This window comes from Arachis duranensis, chromosome 9, assembly GCF_000817695.3.
Source record: "Arachis duranensis cultivar V14167 chromosome 9, aradu.V14167.gnm2.J7QH, whole genome shotgun sequence".
Taxonomy (NCBI): domain Eukaryota; kingdom Viridiplantae; phylum Streptophyta; class Magnoliopsida; order Fabales; family Fabaceae; genus Arachis; species Arachis duranensis.
Genome location: NC_029780.3, coordinates 10454642 through 10478301, shown reverse-complemented (window position 1 = coordinate 10478301; position 23660 = coordinate 10454642). Strand labels below are relative to the sequence as shown.

At 36.6% G+C, this 23660-nt stretch overlaps 4 protein-coding genes across 9 annotated transcripts in view; 3 read left to right on the top strand and 1 right to left on the bottom strand.

Annotated features, from left to right (window-relative positions):
- The window catches only part of LOC107464622 (NADH dehydrogenase [ubiquinone] 1 alpha subcomplex subunit 2), a 63522-nt gene that overhangs the window by 12052 nt on the left and 27810 nt on the right, over positions 1-23660 (top strand). The window contains exon 5 of one of the 5 annotated variants that reach the window (XM_052254098.1): positions 12421-12517. The exons of 1 other annotated variant lie outside the window; for it this stretch is intronic. Coding sequence is in view for 1 of the 4 variants with exons in the window: in XM_052254099.1 (XP_052110059.1) it covers positions 10515-10618 (104 nt within the window). In the remaining 3 variants the exon portion in view is untranslated. Of the gene's footprint in view, positions 1-10514; positions 10673-10726; positions 10921-12420; positions 12727-23660 lie in introns of those variants that run through there. 3 more of the 5 variants (XM_052254097.1, XM_052254095.1, XM_052254099.1) reach the window with 3 other exon arrangements.
- The window catches only part of LOC107464676 (NADH dehydrogenase [ubiquinone] 1 alpha subcomplex subunit 2), a 63240-nt gene that overhangs the window by 12048 nt on the left and 27532 nt on the right, over positions 1-23660 (top strand). The gene's annotated exons all lie outside the window — the stretch shown is intronic.
- LOC107464625 (NADH dehydrogenase [ubiquinone] 1 alpha subcomplex subunit 2) overlaps positions 3321-23660 on the bottom strand; it is a 95191-nt gene continuing 74851 nt past the window's right edge. Inside the window, exons 1-4 of one of the 2 annotated variants that reach the window (XM_016083557.3) lie at positions 6341-6420; positions 5890-5982; positions 5680-5786; positions 3321-3753 (exon numbers count right to left, since the gene is read on the bottom strand). In XM_016083557.3, coding sequence (XP_015939043.1) covers positions 3650-3753; positions 5680-5786; positions 5890-5975 — 297 coding nt within the window. In that variant the 5' untranslated portion in view covers positions 5976-5982; positions 6341-6420 and the 3' untranslated portion in view covers positions 3321-3649. Of the gene's footprint in view, positions 3754-5679; positions 5787-5889; positions 5983-6340; positions 6421-23660 lie in introns of those variants that run through there. The other variant, XM_052254101.1, reaches the window with a different exon arrangement.
- Positions 7618-12616, top strand: LOC107464623 (NADH dehydrogenase [ubiquinone] 1 alpha subcomplex subunit 2). The gene is made up of 4 exons (XM_021130912.2): positions 7618-7667; positions 8720-8812; positions 8948-9054; positions 12209-12616. The coding sequence occupies exons 2-4, from the start codon at positions 8727-8729 to the stop codon at positions 12310-12312; spliced, it is 297 nt and encodes a 98-aa protein (XP_020986571.1). The 5' UTR covers positions 7618-7667; positions 8720-8726; the 3' UTR covers positions 12313-12616.

Here is a 23660-nt window from a genome sequence, read left to right as displayed (position 1 = left end):
ACTTTTTTACTTTTAAACAAAGGCATCGCCTTTTATTGCCTAGGTGAGTTAGTTTGTTATACACTTGCACTCCCGGATGCCATCGTTCCTTACCTGAGGGAAGTTGGGTTTGGTGATACGGTGCAGCTCTGCGACTTTGTCTTTGACAACTCCCTGATCACTGCATTTTTGGAGCGGTGGTGTTCGGAGACCCACACTTTCCACCTACCATGGGGTGAGTGCACCATCACCCTGCAGGATGTTACGTACCACCTTGGGTTATGCACAGACAGAGAGCCAGTGGATGGGTGCCAGCGTGACTTCCAGACTTGACACAACAGCCGACATGGGAGTACGTGGAGGAGCTCCTAGGAGTCAGACCGCCCCTTCCAGCGCAGCAGGGTGCGCAAAGGAAGGAGTCAAGACCTAGTTTAGAGATCGGGTCTGGTAGATGCCAGCCATCACCGATCCGGCCACCCTTCAACAGTACACCAAGTGCTATATCATGCTGCTGATCGGTAGATACTTGATGACCGACAAGTCCAACAATCAGGTGCACATCAAGTAGTTGCCATTGTTGGCGGACTTTAGGAGGTGCAGCGGTCTTTTGTGGGGGTCCGCTGTGCTTGCATAGACGTACCATTCCTTGTGCCATGCAGCACATCGTGATACGACGGACATCGCCGGCTGTACACCGCTTCTTACGGACGAACAACTGCTGCAACCTCTCGTAGGTGCATCTCACTATAGCTGAAATGGGTAGATACATTGTTCCCTTCAGCACTGCATTGATGCACTTGGAAAGGCTTGTTGTCATGTGACCACACCGACGTCCACCATCACAATGTTGCAGCCATATTTCCTTCTTAAATCTCCCGACCCAGTCAGCCATCTCACGCGATAAGGTCCTCTGAGCATCCATGTACCACTTGTAACTAGCACTTTTAGGACTATAGGCATCATTAATGAGATATCGCTTGCCCTCAGCTGACTTGAACTGGGACATGAAGTTTGCAGCCATATGCCTAACACAATATGTATGAAACGCCCTAGGAGGCTTCCATAGGCTATCATCCGCTCTAAGCGCAGCCTTGATTGCTTGGAATCTATCAGATATAATAAGAAGCCCCTCCTGCGGTATGACATGGCGCCTCATATTGGATAGAAATAACGACCATGACTCCATACTCTCAGACTCAACAATGGCGAAAGCCACAGGTAGGATATTGCTGTTACCGTCTTGGACAACTGCAATTAGCAACATCGCTCCATACTTACCGTACAAATGCGTGCCGTCTACTGAGATAAAGGGATTGCAATGCTTGAACGCTTCAATGCATGGAGGGTACGACCAGAAAACCTTGTCAAACTAACTGCAGTCCGGAACCATCACGTGTCCATCATAGTATGGCACAGCACTCAAGTCAGATAACGTGCCTAGACAACAACTCTGCAATGCTTGGAGCAACCGTGGCACCCTATTGTATGACTCCTCCTAATCACCATATATCTGTGTAATTGTCTTTGTTTTTCCATCCATACCTTCCTGTACGGCGGCTTGAAGTGATAGCTTTGTCTCAGTGTACTTTGTAGAACAAGGATAAAAACTGATGGACTTGACTGTAAGAGCGGCAAGATGAGGCTGCATATGAGATGACTGTCCAACTGCTGATAATCCTGCGACATGGTGGGGGGCTAGACACGTATGCAGTCTGCCAAATTTATGCACCTCCCTAAAGTTTTTAAGTATCATCAAATTAAAATCTAACCAAAATGACAACAGCGATTTTAAAGACGAGCTAAAATCCTGAAACACTCACCAATATCCGAGATTCTGTCGGAAGGTGACCCGGAAGGTCCAAGGACAACCGTACGTGAAATGCCTGCATCATACATGGTACTTCATCCGGTCCGACTCAACTACCCGATACTTTGTGCTTCGCCGAATGCTGTAATTCTTCACACCTTGCAGCACTGCCTCTCTACTCCTGAATCTATGACCAACCCTAAACTCCATACTACCATCCGTGTTGTAATCCTCAGCCCCCGTGTTCGAGTACGGAATTTTCTCATACATCACATCCAAGTCTAATGTGTGGTAGTAGCTGGGCACAGATGATAACTCCGGGATTGGTTTGGGAGTTGGCAACAAGTATCGACGTGATCCCCCAATGGGAGTCTTTGGTATGAACTCATCTTCATCATCACCCACAGATGAACCACTTCCGTCACTATCGGCAATGTAGTCATCATCCGATCCTCACCCTTAACTTCCAAGTCCTGCACCAGACTCGCACAGTGCAACGGACGTGGTGCGAGAGGAGGGTCATTCGGTAAAGTCTGAGGTACCACTACCGCCCCCACCAATGTTACGAACCTCCGCTGAAAGCTCCATCACTTGTTCAACCATAATTCTCCCGTGCACATCAAACATAAGGCGGACATGCTCGTCGCCATCGAGGCAAAACAGACGAAATCAAAACACCTTATTCCCCATCGATACTAGCATCCTATACCCAACTCGACCAACCTCTTTTGGCTTCGTACCACCAACGTGCGACAGTATCATACTCTTTAGTTCTAACAACGAATCCACTCTTCTACTTCGAAAAAACGTCAGACTCTCGCACTCAAATATCACCCTGCTGTCACTATGTCTCATCTAACAGTTGGGATAAACCGTCGTAACAAAAAAACCACTACTATTAGACATTTTTTCCAAAGCTCTAGGAAGGAAAACGGAAGAGAAGGAAGATTTGATAATTTTGTGAAGAATACCAATAGTTTGCTGGTCCTTTTATGGAAGCTAGATGTTTGTCTGTCCTATTATATCTCGTTTATTGTGTCAACGACCTAAACTCAGTCTTATCTGATTTACACTGGCATGTATGACATCATGTTTATAAACATGATAATGAGAGACATGTGCGTACCATATCTTGTAAACGAGATACAATCATACTTATCTCGTTTACACTGTAAACGAGATAAGATTAAATATGAAAAACCGTTAATACTATCAAAACTACATATATCATTAATTATAATATTTATTTTATTTATTTAAAAAAAATCTAACGAGTATATAATGCTTAATTACTTCTCATAATTTCATATTTGCTTTTAATACAAATATGTATCTAAACTCTAAACTAAATAAATTTCTTTTAAAAAAAAGTCTTAAAAACATTTACTAAATGTAAGTATTTTTTCAACTTAAAATGTATATTTAAGAATAGTAGCTGGGGACTGATGGAAGTGATGGCTAATGGTGTACAACGATCAATTTTGGAAACTTTATGGCAGAAAAAACTCAAAGGGAAAACAATACATAAATCGGTTTCTGCCCTTGTTACAGTAAATACAAAACATCTCTGGCAATGCAATCTTTCACCAAGAAATACTATTGATAAGAACCAAAGTCAAAGTGAATAGAATAAATCTGAGTTCTGAATGAATCCCTCAGCAGAGTCATGCAGAACCAGACTTTCAACTTGACATGATCATACTTGAAGTGACTATAAGATGCACATAGAGACCGAATGAAACCAGATAAATTACAATTAGAAATAATGGTAAAACTCTGGTTTATTATAAACCATAAGCAAATGTAATTAGAAGTATAGCATGAGAGCATTATTCCATTCCAAACAGTTCAGAAGCAGCAATATCAAGCTTTCAAAATCTCTCCGGCTTTCACCAGATCTTCAAGTGCCTTGGAGATCTGTGCCTCAGACAAGCCTTCCAATTTGATGCCTTTCTCAACACCAAAGTCTAGCATTAACAAATTGAACAAAGTGAGAGCTCGCCATAAAGAGGTGCTTATTTCAAAATAATGCAAGAAATAATCAAGATGTTCGATAGACATAGATAGATGAACAATAGATACACTGAAATATGGGGATTTATTTCTTATACACATTCTCTATGTCAGTGGATTCTTTAAGCACTCTTTAATGCCCTCAAAATCTAGAGAAGAAAAGGGTAGGAAACTGGGAATTTGTTATCTCTATTTCCATGTCACCAATTTTTTCCCAAAGGTATGGTGATGCCTTTGCATGGAATTGCAGGTCTCTTCATAAATTCTAATATCTGGTGCACATTTGGTGGAATGTGGGTAGTTAACCAAGTCATTTTACATAGCAATTATATCAATATCAAATTATTAATTAAGAAAAAAAATGAACATAAGCAGGGACTTATCAAGAGCAAAAATCGCTCCCTACATTAGGTTCTTGACTTGTATCAAATTTGTTATAAAAACCTATTTTGTTCACATTACATGATGAAGGTTGAAGGATGTCAACCGATATTTAAGAAAAGAATATAATATGATGTTTTCTTTCAATAAATAATCTAAAATTGAACAATAAGGGGTAGTTTTTGTCATTAGGAAGATGTAAACTATGTTTTGTAACAACAGTTTGTTTACCCACAAATTAAGCATCCTAGGGGTTTCAAAAGTCGTAAAACCCAACCCCACAAAATTATTCTCTCAAATGTGGTATATATTTATGTCACAAATGACAGCATCAACCATCGAAATTGAGTTGCAAGAGAAACAGGTCGGTAGGAATGAGGTAACTCACCAAAATGGAAGAGTAAATCAAAGAGCTAGTTAAATATTAACCAAGCATGCCACATGATACGAAATATAGCAGTGCAAGGAGAAGTGACCACATGAGCATTTCCAACTAAAAAGAGGCACTTCATTAAAGTGAAGGTATGAGGATGGTGAGACTTCTTTCTTATTTCTGCAATTACCTATTCTGATACTATCTATGTACCAAGTTATTAAAATCTTCCATTTGTGTATCAGGTGAAGTTATAGATATCTAGCCATAGACTATTGGGATTCAATTTTAATTGTCAAGTGTGCAGGATGAAGAGTGAATTGTGGGCAAGGCTCTATGGGGATAGATTTAGAAAATAGAAACTAACTCTACCAACTAGACAGAGGAGGCTGAATATTTTAGAAGTGGTAAGGGGAGGGGTATTGAGGGGAATATCTCAGAAGTTAGAAATGAACCAGACTTAGCAGAGTATTAAGTTTCTTGAATACGCAACTATAGAAGAGATTTGGCCTCTAGAAGAGGCATGCACATTTTACTATTCTTGCAATTTCAGTCTAAATTCGAGCATATTTTCTGTGATCTAGTCCTATTATGCCCATGAGTACAAGGTTAGTAAAAGATAATCATTAAAGGAACAATTCATTGACGGTGAATATCATTGCTAATTGTGATTGTAATTGGACTAGTTGGTGTGGATTGATCTTTGTGCAAGACCAGAACAACTAAAACTTTTAGCCTCACTATACATTAAGTGTGTAAGCAAGAAAGTTGAGAATTCTTGACTCAGGATAAAAGCGAAAAGTATTGTATACTAATATTTAGTTATGTATATTGTGCCAATGAACAAACGGGGATAGAAGGGCTCATTGATGATGATATAGAACAGAAAAGCATATCAAAGGGGGATAAATTCAAATATAGAGAGAGTTTAATTTTGATGTACTGATAGTGAGTCGTTCACATATCTGTTCTTTTAGAAGACCATTCTTGCGGTCAATATAAAAAGTAGTTATTATTACTGACGTGGTTATGTAATTAGATGCATGTGTAAAACTACTCCACACTATCAAAATTAAATTCAAATAAAAATAAGAAGAAAAAGAATGAGGCATTAGAATGATGATACCAAATCTCGCCCATAATTGGGGTTCAGCTCCACTGCATTCGCGGAACAGTATTGGCAATTTTGGGTTCAATGTCTTCAGTTCCTTATAATTCTTTTCCACAAATGTCCTGAAGATAACAAAAAAAAGAACACTCATTAGTCATTACTACTTAACTATCTACAAGATTTACATAATCAAATCAAGAGATAAGAAAATGTAAATAATATAACCTTGCAGATGAGCTTGCAGGTGATGACTGGCACATCAGAAACCGAAGCTCCCTTATGTTCTTTGAAAGATTTCCACTCCACGCCATTGATTCCCTACCTCAATTTAATACTTTATTTTTAGATATTTCCTCATCAGCAGGCATCAACAAAAGAAGGTAAAAGTAAAACCCCATACATGTATGCATGTATTCAATGAAATCAAAGCAAAACTAACTGTGAGAAAAATATTAAACTTACTCGTGGTTTTTATAGAAAGCATTCCTTCTGTTTTACAAGCTTCAAATATAAACAGCTCAAATGCTCATATAAAAATGAAAATTTTGTAGATGTTTTTCCTCTCTAAAATGAATAGTCCAATTGTTAAGTTAAAACTAACACAGGTAGAAGTAACTGCACAAATACAATCCAAAATTTTCAAGAATTTCTGAGTAGTTAGTTTAAGATGTATTACCTGAATGTGATGCCAAAGTCGAACAAGGTATTTGCGTAAGAAGCCGCTAGGTGATGGACACGGAAACCATGCGCTGATTCGGGACTGGCTTCAGTTTTGGCCTGTTGGGGTTAAGAAGTGAGAACCAAAGTGAGGGTAGTGTTGTCATTTTGCAATTTCAAAAACCAACCAAAACCACGGCAAACAGACAAAAAATGACAAAAGCGGTAGATATTGTGATTCACATCATTATTTTGATAAAAAAAATTTAATGAAATAATATTTTTTTATTTTTTAGCATATTTGATAAATTTTTAGTAGTAAAAATAAAAGTACTAAAAAAATAAAAAATATCTTTTTTGAAAAGCTGTATTTTATATTTTTTAAAAGATTTTTTAAAAAAAATATTTTTTTATGTAATAAATAAACAAAAAAATATTTTTATATTGTTATACCCAAACATAATTCATAGATAAAAAGATCTTTTTGCATGAAATATTTAAACATAAAATTATTTTTATTTTTTCATAAAATCTTTTAAAAAAAGATAATTAAAAAAAGTCTTTTTTTTTTAAAAAACTCACACAAACAAATCCATTGTTTGCGTATTTATTTTTCTTTGTTATTCTTGATTTTGTTAGAGCTGGATCTAAAAAAGTTGAAAGTAAATTCGATAAGGTTGTGTTTGTTTTGGAGAGTGCTAGGTAAACATTAACTATTTTGAACAACATAAACAATCACCAATCAAATAAAAATACACTATACCCTAATTTAATGCTACTAATTAAATTGAAAATTAATTTACTCTTTTAACAATATTAATTCACATTATTCACACATTATTCAAAAATATTGTTCGTTACCTATACTTTTCTGTTTGTTTTTAGGGACAGGACATTGAAATAGAAATTCGGATATATAAATTTGTGTTTGAGGCTCAAAAGTGAATATTCTTTATTATTTTTAATTTTAAAAAATACAATGCATCAATAACAAATTCTGATTATCATATTTCAATAAATAACATATTACACCATTTAAATCGAGACAATATTTGTTTGTAGAAAAGTCAAAATACTCAATAAAAATACAAATATAATCAATTTCGTTTTAGAAAAATCACATAAAAATGCTGTTTATTTTATTTTATACTAATATTTTATTCTATGTTTTTATTTATTAAATTTGCAAAGTTATAATACCAAATATAAATGTCATGGAAATGACAAGCCTACCCTCCTGTTAGCTTTGGTTCTTCACCCAAAAGTGAACCGAACACTCGAACAGTATCCATCACTTCGTGGCTTCTTACGCAACAACGCCATTCAAACTTTGTGATTACATTCAGGTAAACTAATTACACATTAACTGTTCAAAATTTTGGTTTGATTTTCTTATTGTATACATACATGTCTAATCTAAAACCCTCCTTCTTGATACTGATATCAAGTCACAAGGTGGACATTTTTGGAACCTAGAGGATTTGATACGGGATTTTGCAATATGATAAGAATTAATGACATTTTCATACTGATTTTCAAAGATTTCTTAGCTATAATTTCTTTATCTGTAATTTTTTTGTCTATAATTTTTTCTCATTATAGTTTGTGGAGATGCTGTTTCATTTTATTTTTTCTTCCCTGGATCAGTACATTCCAATTTTTCGCTGTAATTGTTCTTCAGAAATTAGTATTGTGTAGAAGTATCCAATTTTACCTTGGATCTGTTGTTGTAAGTCTTCCCAAGTATTTATGTATTTTTTTTATGAAATTTTTATCATGGTTCTTGTTTATGATTTTATTGAATTTCAAGGATATTCTGCAATCAGGGTGTAGGTATAGAGTTGTACTTTTGTAATATGATTGGAATATGCAGTTTCTATTTTCTTTTTTCAAGTTTTTTAAATTCTAGTAAATAAGGGGCCAAATTTTGGACAGTAGAACTTCTGCTAGATCATATTGCTCAGTATTGCTTGTTTATTGGGAGAAAACTCAATAGTGGTTGGGCTGAAAATGATAATAATCATGAAATCTTAACCCGAGTTTAGTTAATTGTTGTCTGGGTGAATGCTTGGGGGTTCAGACACTTTAAAATTCTCTTGCTTTTGGAACTTTTGTTTTTGAGATCAGTCTTCATAATATTGGCATGTAGACTTTTATATCTATGTGCAATGAAAGAACATTGCAAGTATGTTTCCAACTTCCAAGTAGTAGAATTTTGTGTATACTTTTGGGGCCTTTTAATTGATTGTCAATTATTTGTAGCTTAGCATTGCAACTTTGGACAGTTCTGCCTGTATTAGTTTATCTTACATTGTGTTTGTTGGGTTTTAGTTTTACCTCCCTTCTTTATTACCTCGTGATGAGGAAAAATCTGAAATAAATTATTAAATTGAGCTAGGGAAGCAATGGCATGGAGAGGACATCTTTCAAAGAACATAAGGGAGCTTAGGTTTTTGATGTGCCAGTCGTCACCTGCAAGCTCACCTGCAAGGTTATATTTATATTCACTTTTTTTTTGGGGGGGAAATATCACCGCTTTATTATTTAGATATCTTAGTGTGATTTGATTACTTACATCTTATAGATAGGTGAGTATCAATTAATGTTGTTTTTTTCATTATCTTAGGATATTTGTGGAAAAGAACTATAAGGAACTCAAGACTTTGAACCCGAAATTTCCAATACTGATCCGTGAATGCAGTGGAGCGGAACCCCAACTATGGGCAAGATATGGTATCACCATCTAAGTCCCGTTCTTATCTGTTTAATCTGAATTTGTCACCATATTATTAATAAAAATTAATTTTGACTTTTAGAATAATATGTAACGTAGCAAGCATATCTAGGATGAAATGAATGAAAACAAATGAAACAGTAGAATCCGCACTGAACAGCCTATTACAATTAGCAATGATCTTCATTGTTGCTGATTTCTTCCTTCCATATCATGGGAGACACAATTTTTAAGAATTTGATAGATCAGATGGATTGGATAGCAGCAGAACATTCCGGTGAATGAACTGCCTCCATTTAGTTGGCACTCATGTGGTCATTTCTCCTTGCGTCCCAATTTACGTATCTTGTGATGTGTGGCCTACTTGATTAACTAGCTGTTGGTTTACTCAGCACTCTGGCTGAGTAAGCTCATTCCTGCAAACTGGTTCCCAAGTTGCAAAGTGCCCTCCTTCCTATCATTTCTCTTGCTTTAGTATTTGCCTTGTTGATCTTCAACCTCTAGCGCTCTGTGCTGTTGGAACACATTCTAGTGGCTCGTACATACTTGTTCCAAAACAAAATTGATAATCTTAAAAAATTAGTAACATTGAAAGGTCTCCAAATATTGATTCCCTTTGCATCCTTTCAGCAATTTGATTAACAAATTTTTGCTGGGGTAAAAAATTTAAGGTTACTCATTTGCAGTTTACTTTCATTGCCTTAGCCACTCATGTTCCATGTTTTCCCTACTAATGTTCCCACTTTCCCATTAACTACTCCATCTTTCTTCAGTTGCTTACTGTCTTTTATTCTCACCTCTCATTATTTCTTCTTATTTCTTGCTATTGCATACTAAATTTTTGAAAATGTTTAATCGTACTAAAAGAAGACCATACACAAGGTGGTTAAAGGAGATTGATGTGTAAAAAGTCTCACTATAAATGTGATATAAGGCACAATGACATCATTTGATCCATCTAATTGACCCCACCTAGTGGATAAGACTTTGTTGTTGTTGTTGTTGTTGTTGTCTAAAAGGGGATCTTGACAATAACATCCTAGTTGATATAATTACCATACATTGTCTCCTCGCATTCCACCAAATTGTGCACCACAAATAAGAACTAATGAAGAGTCTGACAATTCAATACAAAGACATCTTGATACCTTGTGTGAATAATAATAATAATAATAACTCAGAAACGGATAAAGATAACAAATTCCTACCATTATTTACAGATTTTGGAGGACCTTGATGAGTGCTTAAGGATTCCACTGACATAAAATGTGTATAAGAAATAAATCCACATATTTCATGTTAATTACACTGCATATTTACTGTCATGACTCATGATATCTATCATTAGTGAGCCTTTGATACTTTCTTCTAATATGATTTTTTTTAATTTTTTTATTTTGAAATAATTATCTGTGTAGTTGAGCCCTCGTTTCTTTTGTAATTTGTTGCTTTATATTAGATTTTGGTGTTGAGAAAGGAATCAAACTGGAAGGCTTGTCGGAGGCACATATCTCCAAGGCACTTGAAGATTTGGTGAAAGCTGGAGAGTCCTTGAAAGCCTGATATTGCACCTTCTCAGCCATCTGAAATTGAATAATGCTCTCATGCTGCACTTCTAATTGAAGATTACATTTGCTTTTTAATAATTTAGATGTATTCCCCTTTTAAAAGTGTAATGTTATCTGACTCGGTCTGTCTCTCTGTATCTTATAGTCATTTCAAGTATGATTCTGTTCTTGTCAGGGAAAAAAAGAAAAAGAAAAAGAAGGTATCATCCTGTTAGGTTGATAGTCCTGGGTTCTGCATGTCGAGCACACCTGTGATGAGAGATTTATTAAGAACTCAGATTTAAATTTTCATGTATTCATTTTGGACTGCACTGCCAAAGAATTTTGGTATTGATCAAGTCAAATAATCTGGTGTAACAAGACATGGACCAATTTATATTTTTGGAAAAAACATTTTAAATATTCGCAACTTTTTATGCAAAATTTTAGTATTGCCTTAAGTCATTTTCTTAATGGTTCGTGTAAACTGCTTTATATTTTGTTTTCTTGGATTTTTCATTTTTCCCTGTTAGGACTTTTTAACTTGGTTATTTTTATTAACTAATTGCCCTAAACTCCTTCCAAAAAATAAAAAGGTGGGGAGGGGGGATAAAGGAAAAAAAATCAATTAATATTTTTTTTTAAAATATGAAAAAAATTATTCTTAAATATTTTTTATTAAATAGAAAATATTGTATTTTTTATTAATTAAAAAAAATAATTCTCTGTTTATTATATTTTTTATATAAATGGTTTAGAATTTAAAATTTAAACTTTATAATTTATAAAAATATATTTAGTTAGATTTAAAAGTTTATATACTATTTGATAAGTGTTTTATTTGTACAGCCACATATTAAAATTTTTTAATATTAAAAAGACCTATCTTTCTTCAACTAATTGGGCAAACAATGGCAAAAAGAAAAACACAAGTTCGTCATTACATAACCAGAACCATCTTTCAACAATTCTATTTTGGATTTTATAATCTCTCTTTCTTTTTTTTTCTATTTTAGGTGAAGTGTGGTTTCATAAACTAGAAATTTTTCTTTCAACTGATCGTATTCATGTATTATTTTGTCAAAGTTGTTATTCTCGGCTGACATTGCTTTTCATTTTTCATTTTTTTGTAAGCCTTCTAAGAATTTTTTTTTCTCTAATACTAGTCTAAAATATGTTATTTTCATAGCATTCAAGTTGTTAAAAATGATTAAGAATTTCTCAAACATTTCATTAGCGCTTTCTCCTTCTTTTGTAAAAAAATATTTCATACTCTTTTCTTAATATATTAATCCTTATTTTCTTCACTTGTTTTGTGCCTTTAGGTGTAATTTAAAATTTATTCCAATTCCTACCATTATTTACAGATTTTGGAGGACCTTGATGAGTGCTTAAGGATTCCACTGACATAAAATGTGTATAAGAAATAAATCCACATATTTCATGTTAATTACACTGCATATTTACTGTCATGACTCATGATATCTATCATTAGTGAGCCTTTGATACTTTCTTCTAATATGATTTTTTTTAATTTTTTTATTTTGAAATAATTATCTGCGTAGTTGAGCCCTCGTTTCTTTTGTAATTTGTTGCTTTATATTAGATTTTGGTGTTGAGAAAGGAATCAAACTGGAAGGCTTGTCGGAGGCACAGATCTCCAAGGCACTTGAAGATTTGGTGAAAGCTGGAGAGTCCTTGAAAGCCTGATATTGCACCTTCTCAGCCATCTGAAATTGAATAATGCTCTCATGCTGCACTTCTAATTGAAGATTACATTTGCTTTTTAATAATTTAGATGTATTCCCCTTTTAAAAGTGTAATGTTATCTGACTCGGTCTGTCTCTCTGTATCTTATAGTCATTTCAAGTATGATTCTGTTCTTGTCAGGGAAAAAAAGAAAAAGAAAAAGAAGGTATCATCCTATTATGTTGATAGTCCTGGGTTCTGCATGTTGAGCACACTTGTGATGAGAGATTTATTAAGAACTCAGATTTAAATTTTCATGTATTCATTTTGGATTGCATTGCCAAAGAATTTTGGTATTGATCAAGTCAAATAATATGGTGTAACAAGGCATGGACCAATTTATATTTTTGGGAAAAACATTCTAAATATTCGCAACTTTTTGTGCAAAATTTTAGTATTGCCTTAAGTCATTTTCTTAATGGTTCGTGTAAACTGCTTTATATTTTGTTTTCTTGGATTTTTCATTTTTCCCTGTTAGGACTTTTTAACTTGGTTATTTTTATTAACTAATTGCCCTAAACTCCTTCCAAAAAATAAAAAGGTGGGGAGGGGGGATAAAGGAAAAAAAAATCAACTAATATTTTTTTTTTTAAAATATGAGAAAAATTATTCTTAAATATTTTTTATTAAATAGAAAATATTGTATTTTTTATTAATTAAAAAAATAATTCTCTTTTTATTATATTTTTTATATAAATGGTTTAGAATTTAAAATTTGAACTTTATAATTTATAAAAATATATTTAGTTAGATTTAAAAGTTTATATACTATTTGATAAGTGTTTTATTTGTACAGCCACATATTAAAATTTTTTAATATTAAAAAGACCTATCTTTCTTTAACTAATTGGGCAAACAATGGTAAAAAGAAAAACACAAGTTCGTCATTTCATAACCAGAATCATCTTTCAACATTTCTATTTTGGATTTTATAATCACTCTTTCTTTTTTTTTTTTTTCTATTTTAGGTGAAGTGTGGTTTCATAAACTAGAAATTTTTCTTTCAACTGATCGTATTCATATATTATTTTGTCAAAGTTGTTATTCTCGGCTATGACATTGCTTTTCATTTTTCATTTTTTTGTAAGCCTTCTAAGAATTTTTTTTCTCTAATACTAGTCTAAAATATATTATTTTCATAGCATTCAAGTTATTAAAAATGATTAAGAATTTCTCAAACATTTCATTAGCGCTTTCTCCTTCTTTCGTAAAAAAACATTTCATACTCATTTCTTAATATATTAATCCTTATTTTCTTCACTTGTTTTGTGCCTTTAGGTGTAATTTGAAATTTATTCCAAATTTTTTTCACTTTTTGAAACTTTTTGAAATTTCTCAAAATTAATAGCACAGAGTAGTATGTTGATTGTCTTTGCATTGAGCTCCACTTTTTTTCTTGTTTTTATCAGCCCACTTATTCTCTTTTTTATGAACCATATCTCCTTCGTTGTTTGTCTTCTTTAAAATGTCTGAAACATTCATGATTATCTTCTAATTATCATAATTCACGAACTATACAATATCTTTATTCTTTTCTTTTAATAGGTGCGGTTTTTGCTATTAAAGATGGAGGTTTTTTATTGGATTACTCTTCGATAAATGTGTAAGTTACCACATTTGATTCCATGTTGGCCATTTGGATCTTTCATCCAAGTTGTTACACTGGATACTTGAGACTTTGTCTCTTAATACAAATTGAAATTTTTTAATAACCTAAAGAAGGGAGTTAAATTTATGTCATCTTTTAAAAGAAATACTAAAACAGATTCGAGGATTTGTTACTACAGTATTTATTAAAATAATTTTGTAAAAGACAATTATTTTTGTCTCATAATGACGGTATAAAAGTTAGAGCATAGAAGAAGAGCTTGCATCACTATATATCCTAGTTCAACCACTTAATATAATGTGGTCTATATCCAGTCTCCACCATAACAATGATAGAATTTTTTTATAATTTCAGAGAAATTACAATTACCAACTTCCTAAGATTCTTGTTATCCTAACAATTACACAGAAGGAAAAAGATAAATTCACAGACAATAGAAGAAAACTACCAGAAAAAAAGAGGTCGGATGCTACCTAACTCAGCATGATGGAAGGAAGGATCTCCTAGAAATCTCTTCGTATCCAAATGAGGACAAGGCGGACAACGACCTAACTGCTTGTAGATTTTGTGATGCACCAAGATTTTAGGTCGAAAGAGAATGGATTGGTAAACGGCGGGGAAAGAGAATTCCAAACAAACGGATACAGTACTTGTCCCTAATCCCTAGGCTAAAATGATTGTATGCATCAATGAATTTCATCCCTCACATGACTTGGCATAGTAAAAACAAGAGAGATGATGGTTTTATGACCCACCTGTCACACGGAGATGCTTGGAAGCACTTTGATCGGGAACACCCTATATTTGCGAGTGAGGGTAGAAATGTTAGATTAGCTTTGTGTTCTGACAGGTTTGCACCAAACGCTAACCTCGATAACACGTACTCTTGTTGGCCTGTTGTGGTGACTCCTTATAACCTACCTCTTGAAATGTGCACGAAGGACTCGTATATATTTTTAACTTGGCAACTTTAAAACAAAGACTTCTATAATAACTTTCCAAACACAAATAACTTATTTAAAAGTTATTAATAAAAGTCCTTATATTTTAAGCTCATTTTTCAAAAGAACTTATTTAAGAAGTTTAGCCAAACTGGCCCTAAGAATAAAATCTATTCTTACAGCAACAAATTCAACTCACTGATAATTTTTACAACAAATTCAACTATGATAATTTTCATGAACAAAAAATTTAGCTAGGTGATTATTTCAGTAAGACAGTAACAAATTCAAGGTACAGCGACGATAATTAGCAACAAATTCAACTCATTGATGATTTTTTATCAACAAAAAAATGATCTCAGTGATATTTTCAGCAACAAATTCAGCTTACAGCAACAAATTCAGCAAATCCTACTTCATTCATGATTTATAGCAACATTTAGATCAGCAACAAGGCAAACTAATTGATTAGCAATTCAACATCATCTCAAAATAGAGGGACAAGGAAAATCTGCAAAAGACAGAACAGGGGAAGCGATGATGCAGGGACTCACTAATGGTCCACGGTGACTCGGCGACGGCGGGGACTCGAAACCAGAATACAACGAGGGACGAAGCACGCGACGACTCCACGACGGTCCACGGCGACTCGGCGACGGCGAGGACCCGAAACCAGAAGACGACGAGCAACGCCTCTGTCGCCGGCGACGAGGAGTCCAGGAAAGGCCACGAGACATTAAAATGTCGGCAACAAAATGAGACAAACGACGAGACACCGACGAGTGTGAAGGAGACGAGACTCGAGTGAGACCGAGAGAGTCTCTAGTAACAGTGAGAGAGAAGAGAGAGTTTGAGTCCGTCAGTATGAGAATTAAGAAGTGTACTAAATGGGTTTTTGTTTTATTTTTTAAATTATTTAAAATTATAAAATTTAAGTTAGTTGAATTTTATACATGGAATTTTTAATTTTAAGTGTGTGTGAATTTGACACAAAAAAAAATAAATATAAATGTTGTACTTAGGAGATATATTATCAAATGTTATATATTTATATTATATGCCCCTGTTTGAAAAATTAGGAGTAAAATAAAAATCAAAGATTATAAACAAAATTAAAATCAAATATAAATGTTGGGAGTGAAAAACGTATTTATCATTTGTTAAAATATATTGTAAATAAAAATATATTAAAAATGATTTTAACACATATTTTTTTAGAATTCACTTTAATATAGTACCATTTTATTTAAAAGAATATGAGATTGTAACAAACATCACATACTCTTCGCATAATATACTCATAAAAATATTTTATATAATTTACTAACGAGTATAGGATTTTTTTTAAATAAATAAAATAAATATTATAATTACTGATATATGTAATTTTGAGAGTATTAACGATTTTTTATATTTAACCTTATCTCGTTTACAATATGGTATGCAGACGTTTCTACGTATCACGTTTATGAACGCGATGTAATACATACCTTATTTCGTTTACCATGTAAACGAGATACAACCATACTTATTTCGTTTACTGATAAACGAAATTTATCATGCCGATATAGAATTCAATAATGGATATAATCGTGAGTATAGTCTAATCGACATTCAAACTTCGCATCAAACAATCCTACAATCTATAACCGAGAGTACTAGTCTCTCGAGTCGTCCTCCCTTGGAATTGCTAGAGAATGCATCTTATTGAGTAGGAAGCCTTGTTATGATTCTTTGAGGGTTTAGCAAAGTAGATGACAAACAATCAATTTTAGAAGACTTGGCCTAGGGTCGGCATTAGAAATTCTATCCTTATAGTTTCTTCAATGATGATAACAATTAGGCCTTGCTTCATTTAGTTAACCCCTAGGTATAGAGGAAAGTCAAATAAGAGTAACTAACTTGAGTCACAAGTCCTAGTTTTACCCTAGGGAAATCTAGCTTTAGTGCACTCCAAGTCAATTAGCATTTCCTAATTCCAAATCAACAATTGACATTAACTATTCAACTCTTTCTAATGGTCCATACCCTATGCCAAGTGAGAAACTTTTACTCCATAACTAGTGTTGGCATTTTATCAAACAATTGATGAGTAAGGATGAAAGACATAGTAAGAATGAGAAGAAATTAGAATTAAAAGTGCTCCAACATAAGAAATTAACAACAATCAACAAAGAACAACAATAGAAATGAACTTCTCAAGAAATTGATAAAATCTAAAACTACAAAGTTGAATCTAGGATCTATAAAAATTGAGCAATTACAAGCACTAATTGAGATTAGAGAAGAAGATCTATAGCATGAACAAAGTAAATTTAGAATTGCAATAGATCTCACCAAAGAGTGATTGAAAATTCAGAAATGGATGAAGATGAACCCTAATGAGAGCTTGGAATCTCTCTCTCTACCCAAGAGTGTAACTACCAATAGCAAAAATATCTAGAACCATCTAAAAATAAACCAAAAGTCCCTTAACCCTTCAACCCTTGGTCTTCTTAAGCTCTTCCCGCCAAGGCACTTCCCCAAGATGGGATCTCCCACTGTCTCCACACCCAGGTCACGTGACTCTTTAAAAAATCATATTCGAGCATTTGCGCGTGCACGCCACTGGGGCATCTTGCAATGCGAGCGGAAGCGCAACGTACGCGTGCGCACCCATGGGGATCGTGGCTTAGCCGCTACACGTGCCGGCTCGTAGCTTGGCTTCTGACTTTGGCTTCTAGCTGCGCAATCCACGCGGGCGCGCCAGGTACGCGCACGCGCCCTTGCTGAAGTTCCCAATGCTCAATTTCTCATGCTCCCTTTCTTTGCACCCATTCTCCTTCTCTCTTCCGGTCCATCCCTGCCCTATATTCTGAAACCACTTAACACACAAGTCACGGCATCGAATGACACCAAAGGAATATTAGAAATGTATCTAGTTTAGTACAAAATAAGCATGTTTTCATCCAGGAGGCAAAAATTAGGAAAGGAACACAAAGTCTTGTATTTTCATATGAAAAGCGTGCAGAATCTTTGATAAAACCCCTGAAATCAATACAAGATAAACCCTCAAAATGGGGTTTATCAACCTCCCCACACTTAGATTCTAGCATGTCCTCATGCTTAGAGAAATGCAAAATAAACACAAAAGACCGAAGGATCATACAGGTATAAGACTCATGAGGTGCAACCTACTTACATGAATGCAACTATGACTAGTGCTACTATCTACTGGGTTAGGAACAAATCAACCTTCCTAAGATACATGCAAGCATATAGGGCACGATAGTGGCCAATATATGGGACTTACCAATTTTCAACCATCAACTGCAATATACGCAACTTTGCATGAAGAATGCTCGTGAGAGCCGGGAATCATGGAATTGAGCATCGAACCCTCACCGGGGGTGTTTGCACTCTATTCACTCAAGTGTCTAGGGTTGATTCTCTAAATTTTCTCCTAATCATGCTTTCCAATATTTGTTCTCCATCTAACAATCAACATTTATTCCATGCATGCGTACAAATATCATGAGGTCTTGTCTTTAGGTTGTAATGGGGCTAGGGTCAAGGTAGGATACATTTTTGGCTAAGTGAGCTTGAAATTTTTGAGTCCTTGATAAGCTTAAGCTCCCCACCTAGCCTATGATGTCCCATACAATTTCAAAGCTAACCTAACTACCCATTCTTCATTTACCACATACTCATGTATCCCTTTTCCAATTCACAACACTCATGCATTGGTTTTATTGAGCTACACTTTGCTTTGGGGCATTTTGTCCCCTCTTTTTTTTCTTCTCTTTTTTTTCATATATATATATATTTTTTTTCTTTTGTTTTTTCTCATTTTTTTTATATACAAGAACGTCAATGCATAAGGTCTATACATTTGATCAACACATGAGCATATGCCCAATTCCCAATATTTTCAATACAAATATAAAACTACACTTTTATTTACCCAATGTCCCAAGATTTCCACATTTGAATAATACTCATACACACTCGCCTGAGCCAATCAAGGATCCAAAGAGGGATATTTATGGTTTTCCGCTTTAGGCTTGTAATGTGCTAATTTAAAGAACAAGTGGGTTAAGTGTAGGCTCAAATTCGGCTAACAAGGGGAGATAAAGGGTAAGACTATTTGGTTAGTGAGCTAATGAAGTGATGGCCTCAATCATATAAATGCATGAATACAAAGAATAATGGACATATAGACTCAAACAAAGTAAGGATCACACTTATAGAGAGAAAACAATTACACACAAGAAGGAGGATAAGTGACTATATGATGTATCCACAAAACAAGGCTCAAAGCTCACTAGCTTGTGTTCTTAACTCAAAATCTATGTTCCAAAATACAATTCTTCAAGCAAGTTTGGCATCAAAATATTCAAAATTGGCAATGTCAAGGTTGCCCCCAAAGTACTAGTTTCCTAAGAGAGAGTTTCATTGTTCCAACCAAGTAAACTTATCATGCAAATGGTGTCAAAGAAAACCTAGTCATGCAACCTATCCTAACTACAAAGGAGTTCAAAGAGAAAAAAAAATTTATTCGGGTGTTACCTACGGAGATCGGTCAGCCGACCTCCCCACACTTAAAACTTAGCACGGTTCTCCGTGCTATAGGTGATGCACAATGGGTGGCCGAGTCCCGAGTGTCCTTCATCTCCGTTGTCATCGCTATTTCCGCTTGAAGTTCCGGTGGATGTGGAGATATCAGGTTCCTCCATAGGTGGGGTGACAATGCTTTGAAGCTTCTTCACGTGAGCATATCGGCGCTGGTTACGCCTCTCATAGCGGTCCAACTTCTTGTGAAGGTCTTCAAGGCGTTGGGTGGCGGATTTTTGTGGTGCGGATGAGGTAGTGGTGTCGCGAGTTGAGTTGGTCAGTCCAAGGTCCTTGGTGACTTCCGGAGGCTTGAGGCACCTCTTGGTCGGAATAACATCTCCCTCGACCGGGATCGAGGTCCTCCTATCCTTAGCCTCTCGGTGGACACCGGCTGCCGCTACTAATTCAGTCACCATAGCGGGGAAGGATAAGTTTCCCTTAACATGAATACGCCCTATGGATTGGAGAATGGCATGCGAAATGTCGACCGGTTTCTTGGTTAGGATGCACCATACCAATAAGGCAAGCTCGGCGGTAATGGATGACCCATGGGTGCTCGGAAGCACGTAGTGAGCTAGGATTTGGGCCCATGCCGCGGCTTCTTGAGTGAGGAAACGTGCATCTAAACCCTTTGGTCTTTGCTTTATGGTTCCCCGAATCCAAAATGCTTCGGTTAAAGCTATTACGCGAAGGATCGCGCTCCAATCGAACTCACGTTCGTCGCATGCTAACAAGACTTCTTGATAGGCGTCATATCCATCCGCTAATGGCCCAATCTTAAGTACTCCTTGGATGGCTTCCACCGTGACTGGCACTTGCTTTCGGCGCACAAAGACTGATGTGAGAAGGGGTGAGTGGTAGTTGGAGTAGAACTCCACCACCCATGATAAATTGACCTCCATTGGTTGCCTCAAGAGGAACCTCCATTGCCTCTGGTCAATGTGTGGCATCACTATCATAGTGAGGTGGGCCGGTAGGACTAGACGGGGCTCCGGGTGATAATTCCGCTCAATCATCCTTGAGTAAACAAGTTCGCAGTAGCGGTTAGGGAACTTGTTTGAGTCCTTTGGAGGGTTGTCCTTCTCTAAGGCATCAATGGGGCCTGTAGCCTTCTTGAGGAGGGTCTTGACTGTTGGTTCTTAGCGCGCTCTGTTGACGATTGGCTTCTTCAGGGCTTTCCCTTTGTTCTTTTTTATGACCATCCTGTGATAGTAAAGAAAGGAGATAACATTAAACCCAAAGAAGCGTAATTGAATGTGATTATGTAAATGAGAAATTGTGCCGTAAGAATATGGGTATCCTTATTACATGACAGCTGCAACATGTAACTAAGATAACATGTGATAAGCAAGGCAAATCATTGGCATGTGGTATAGGGGTAGTGTAAGCATGCAAGGAAAAGGCATGAGAAGCATACACCCTCAAATACCAAAAGTGGAAAGCAATTTATGAAAAGGTGAGTGGGTGGATTGTAGAATGTGAGGGTGCACCCAAAAGTGACTAGTTAAGAAGCAATGAGTCACAATGAGTTCAAAAAAATCATGTATGCTTCAAACACTTGGCGTGCATCCTTTTTGTAGTATGCAAATAGATGAGGGGGAAGCAATGTAACATTCCACAAACCAATATTAATCACTACAATGCACAGTGGTTGTAAGAAAATTATGCAACACATCTCATTTACCAATGCAAGAGAAGTTATGACCCAAGTGCCTATGAAGAGTTAATTGGAAAAGGAGCAAAAACACCCCAAAGAAGTGAGGGGCTCAAAAGAGGGGTGGGAAAAAAGAAAAAGACTACCTAAAAGAGAATGAAATTAATTGACAAAGAAGGAAAAGAGAGAAGTAGAGCAAGAGGGAAGCATTGTATAGTACCTTGAGGGAGATGGAAAAGGGGTATGAGAGAGGAAGTTGTAGAGTGGAATGATGGAGAATGGAGGGAGCAATGTAGGGACCACCGGAGATGGGTGGTCGCCGGAGGTGATGGTAGGAGGTGGGTGGTTGGAGGGAAAAATGGTAGTAGATAGTAGAGGAGGTAAGAAGAAAAAGGGAAAAGAAGAATGAAGGGAGCAAGTGTGCTCCCCTGCTATATTTACGTCGGTCAACCACGCGTGCGCGCACGGTGCGCACCCGCGCAGGGAAGCGGGACGGGGTAATGGCGCGCGCGCACACATTGCGCGTAGGCACCCATGTGCTTGTGCTGGTAGCACAAGGATGGCTCAGAGGCGGCACAACTCTCTGGAAGAGGTACCAGAAGTTGGTTGCAGGGGTGTTGGCGCGCACGTGGCAGGTGCGCGCACGCGGCAATGTGGTTATGCCCCAGGCATGAGGTGGGCCTGGGGTTGGCTCAACTCTCTGGAGAGTGGCCTAGAGGTTGCTGCAGGACGAGGGACGCTTGCGCGGCATGGGCGCGGGCGCGTCCCTTGTGTTGCGAGCGTATTGACGCGTCGGCGCCTAGGATGCGCACGCGGCAAAGGTGGTGGGCTGGGGGCGCAGTATAGGCGCGAGAGTGGCCCAACTCTCTGGAAAATGTAACAGGAGTGCACAGGGGCGATCGGCGCGCGCGCGCAAGGTGCGCTAGCGCGTCGATCTGCGGACTTGTCAAAGAGTACGTACGCGCCATATGCGTGCACACGTGATTAGCTCGTGCCTCAGGCATGGTGCTGGCGTAGTGTGGGTGCAACATTCTGGAAAATGTATGGAGGGGTACTTTTTTGCAATCCACGCGTCCGCGCACGTGACGCACCCGTGTGGATGGTGGAAAATGCTTCATGGGCGCGTATGTGTCAAGTGCGCACACGCGCGGAAGGGTGCTTTTTCAAAGTTTTCATGTTCTTGCACCACTTCAAGCATGCCAACCCTCCAAACAGCCGCTTAAGCAATATAGAAGGATGATTTAACATGATAAAGTATCAAATGATCTTAACAAATGAGACAAAATTTGAAATCAAACCTAGCTACAACTTCATCAAATACCTAGCTACCAAACATGAAGTCAAGTATTGAGCAAGTATCAATCAAAGAAGAATTCAATGGCTATGTACAAATGGTAGATCTTACCATGGTGGGGTATCTCCCACCTAGCACTTTTGTTTACCATCCTTAAGTTGGACTTCCACTAGCTCAAAGTTCTTGTTCAAGAGATGCATCCCTCAAGAGGAACACTTCAAATTCCTTGGAGTTCTTTCTTTGCTCACCATGGTACAATTTGAGACGGTGCCCATTTACCTTGAAAATGTCCGGACTTGATGGGTGGCGCAAGTGATAGACCCCATAAGGTTCTACTTTCTCTACTTGGTAAGGTCCATCCCATCTTGATCTAAGCTTTCCGGGTAGTAATCTCAACCTTGAGTTGTAAAGGAGGACTAGCTCACCGGGTCTAAATTCCATTCTCCTAATGTTCTTGTCATGAATGGCTTTTATCTTTTTCTTGTAGAGTCTAGAATTGTCATAGGCTTCTAATCTCAAGCATTCTAATTCCGCCAATTGAAGCTTTCTCTCTACTCCGGCTCCACCCAAGCTCAGATTGCATTCCTTTATGGCCCAATAAGCCTTGTGTTCGATTTCTACCGGTAAATGGCATGCTTTACCATATACAAGCCTAAAAGGGCTCATGCCAATGGGTGTTTTGTAAGCCGTTCGATATGCCCAAAGTGCATCGGAGAGCTTAGCGCTCCAATCCTTCCTATTCGGCTTCACAATCCTTTCCAACACATGTTTAATTTCCCAGTTAGAAACCTCAGCTTGGTCGTTTGTCTGAGGGTGGTAGGCTGATGAGCGGATAATTTATACGCTTTTTGGCATTATTTTTAGTATATTTTTAGTATGATCTAGTTAGTTTTTAGTATATTTTCATTAGTTTTTAGTTAAAATTCACTTTTCTGGACTTTACTATGAGTTTGTGTGTTTTTCTGTGATTTCAGGTATTTTCTGGCTGAAATTGAGGGACCTGAGTAAAAATCTGATTCAGAGACTGAGAAGGACTGCAGATGCTGTTGGATTCTGACCTCCCTGCACTCGAAGTGAATTTTCTGGAGCTACAGAAGCCCAATTTACGCGCTCTCAACGGCTTTGGAAAGTAGACATCCTGGGCTTTCCAGAAATATATGATAGTCTATACTTTGCCTAAGATTTGATGGCCCAAACCGGCGTTCAAAGTCACCTTCA